Source organism: Hordeum vulgare, chromosome 7H, assembly GCF_904849725.1.
Source record: "Hordeum vulgare subsp. vulgare chromosome 7H, MorexV3_pseudomolecules_assembly, whole genome shotgun sequence".
Classification (NCBI taxonomy): domain Eukaryota; kingdom Viridiplantae; phylum Streptophyta; class Magnoliopsida; order Poales; family Poaceae; genus Hordeum; species Hordeum vulgare.
The window spans coordinates 28,372,342-28,374,699 of NC_058524.1; the positions used below are offsets into that span (position 1 = coordinate 28,372,342).

The 2,358-nt window shown below is 48.9% G+C and overlaps 1 protein-coding gene across 1 annotated transcript; it reads left to right on the forward strand.

The window, feature by feature from the left end:
• Positions 1–45: 45 nt before the first annotated feature.
• On the forward strand, positions 46–818 carry LOC123410394 (early nodulin-93-like). The gene is made up of 3 exons (XM_045103331.1): positions 46–222; positions 321–382; positions 473–818. Exons 1-3 carry the CDS (start codon positions 150–152, stop codon positions 704–706), a joined length of 369 nt encoding a protein of 122 aa, XP_044959266.1. The 5' UTR covers positions 46–149; the 3' UTR covers positions 707–818.
• Positions 819–2,358: the final 1,540 nt, after the last annotated feature.

The following is a 2,358-nucleotide window of genomic DNA, read 5'->3' on the forward strand; positions in this document are numbered from 1 at the left end:
TGCGTGGCGGCCACCTTTTTGCTCGCTATAAATACATGGCTAGCTCCTCGTCCTGGAGGCATCAAGCAACAACAAGCCAGGCAGCGCATCTCATCTCACTCTATCGCACTCCTTGTACTGAGCCGTTTCTGTACAAGATCACGGCCAAGATGTCGTCGACGGCCACCGTCACCGGCGCCAACCCCGAGAACAAGCTCGCCCTCGCCAAACGCTGCTCCAGAGGTAATAAATAACCAGGATCCACAGCTGAATCACGCTTTCCAAGTTGTTTACTGCTAGTCTGACAGTAGCAATGCGTTTATTTTGTCAATCTTCCTCAGAGGCGACGCTCGCCGGAGCAAAGGCGGCGGCCCTCGCCACGGTCGCGTCTGCGGCGGCAACGGTGAGCTAGCTCCTTTGTCTAACATGACTTGTTGATTTTCGTTCACGTTGGACTCTGGTTTCCATAACTGAACTACTATTAATCACGCAGCTGGCGAGCGTGAGGATGCTGCCGTGGGCCAAGGCGAACCTGAACCCCACCGGCCAGGCGCTCATCATCTGCACCGTCGCCGGGATGGCCTACTTCGTCGCCGCCGACAAGACCATCCTCTCGCTGGCGAGGAGGCACTCGTACGAGAGCGCCCCCGACCACCTCAAGGACACCTCCTTCCATGGCGCCGCCCCTCGTCCACGTCCACCGCCACCGGCGTTCTTCAGCCCATGAGCTAGTGTTCCTGCTAATGTATGCATCGTCGTCAGTGTCCCAAGAAACTGCTGCGGAATGAATAATTGAATATCTGTCGTCGAAATTGAAACTACTACTTCTACTTATGTTATCATCGTTGTTAACCGCTGACATGTACTTTCTCTGTACCTCTTTTGGTTCGGTTGCCGCTCTTTTGGTTTGGTGGGTTTAGCTGTGTTGTATCCTCTGTTCGGGTATATACAACGTCAAGTATATACATTGTTAATTAGTTTGGAACAACGTCAAGCGCATTCGTACAGTCGAGGCCAGATGGATCGAACTCATGACGTTGTGGAGCAGAGAGGAGCCTGCCGCAGGGCGGCACTGTATGTGCCGCTGGCATATGCAAGTCGAGTGGGGAAGAACGGGCACAACGATGTCAGAATCGGCGTCGATCGGCCGGCGACATACAAATGGGTTCGGCGGAGCGAGAGAGGGGAGGGGGGTTAAGCCCGGGTGATGGCTTGTATGCCTATCATCTATCAGCCAACCACGTGCGAAATATAGGAACACTGCTAACCTACGTGCCGGCTTGGCTGCTATGAGCATCTACAGACGGAACATGCAAATCTGCCCCCCTCAAACGCGTGCGGACGTGCACAATCAATGATCGACCGTGTTTGTTTTAAGACTCTACTTTTTATCTGTGCAATCGCACTTTTCATATTTTTTCTTATATGTCCGATCGGTTACATGTGATTGATGGAGAAGAAGAAAAAGAAATAAAAAATAAATAAACAAAGAGAAAAAGTGGTCCTAGGTGGCGGACTCGCCAGGCGTGTCCAGACGCGTCTGCGAGCTCTCATATCGTCCTCATATTTGAGATGGATATGAGGGTGCCGATCAGTCCAAACGTTTGAGATGGATTTGAGGGGTCCGATTGTAGGTGCTCTAAGGGCATCTCTAGCCGGACGCCTTAAACGACCCCTCATATCCATGTACACGGCCGGTCAATGAACGTACATGACCCCTCATATCATCCTTATACGTCTGGACTATCCGCAAATCCTCATATCCATATCAAATATAGGGAGCATATGAGGGCTCGCGGACGCGCCCGGCTCACCGGTCAGTCCGCCACATAGGGCGCGACTCATCCAAACCATCTTTTCTCTTTCTTTATTCGTTTTCTTTCTCTCTCTTCCACTCGATCAATCACGTGCAAGTGACCGGACATATGAGGAAGAAAATAAGAAAAATCTGACTGCGCAGACGGACAAATATCAGACATGCCCGGTCACTGACCGGGTGCGTCCATAAACATTTAGGGGGTCATATTTGCTATGTACAACTGTAGATGCTCTAACGTCGCGTCTATATGGCAGCGTACTTCTGGAAGGAGAACGCTGCTAAATGTTTGGGGTTTGAATTTTTTTAATGTAAACACAATCTAAAAATTTGGAACTTTGTGTGGTATCATTATATTAAACTTTGTATTTTTAACCAAAAATTAGAAAGATTCCTTCCAAACCTAAGAGGTATCTCGACAGGTAATCCAAAGAATTTTGAAAAAAGCGTGCCCGATTTAAGATAAAGATGGTAGTATTGTCATTTGTTTCACTTCATTGTCTCGATTTGTTTTTTTTATTCACTTGAAGAGTGTCTATGCCTTTAGTATGCACCATTTTGTA

Coding starts and splice junctions, on each gene's coding strand:
- LOC123410394 (XM_045103331.1), top strand. CDS start 150: ATGTCGTCGACGGCCACCGTCACCGGCGCCAACCCCGAGAACAAGCTC. Junction 223..320: donor CGCCAAACGCTGCTCCAGAG/GTAATAAATAAC, acceptor AATCTTCCTCAG/AGGCGACGCTCGCCGGAGCA. Junction 383..472: donor TCGCGTCTGCGGCGGCAACG/GTGAGCTAGCTC, acceptor TTAATCACGCAG/CTGGCGAGCGTGAGGATGCT.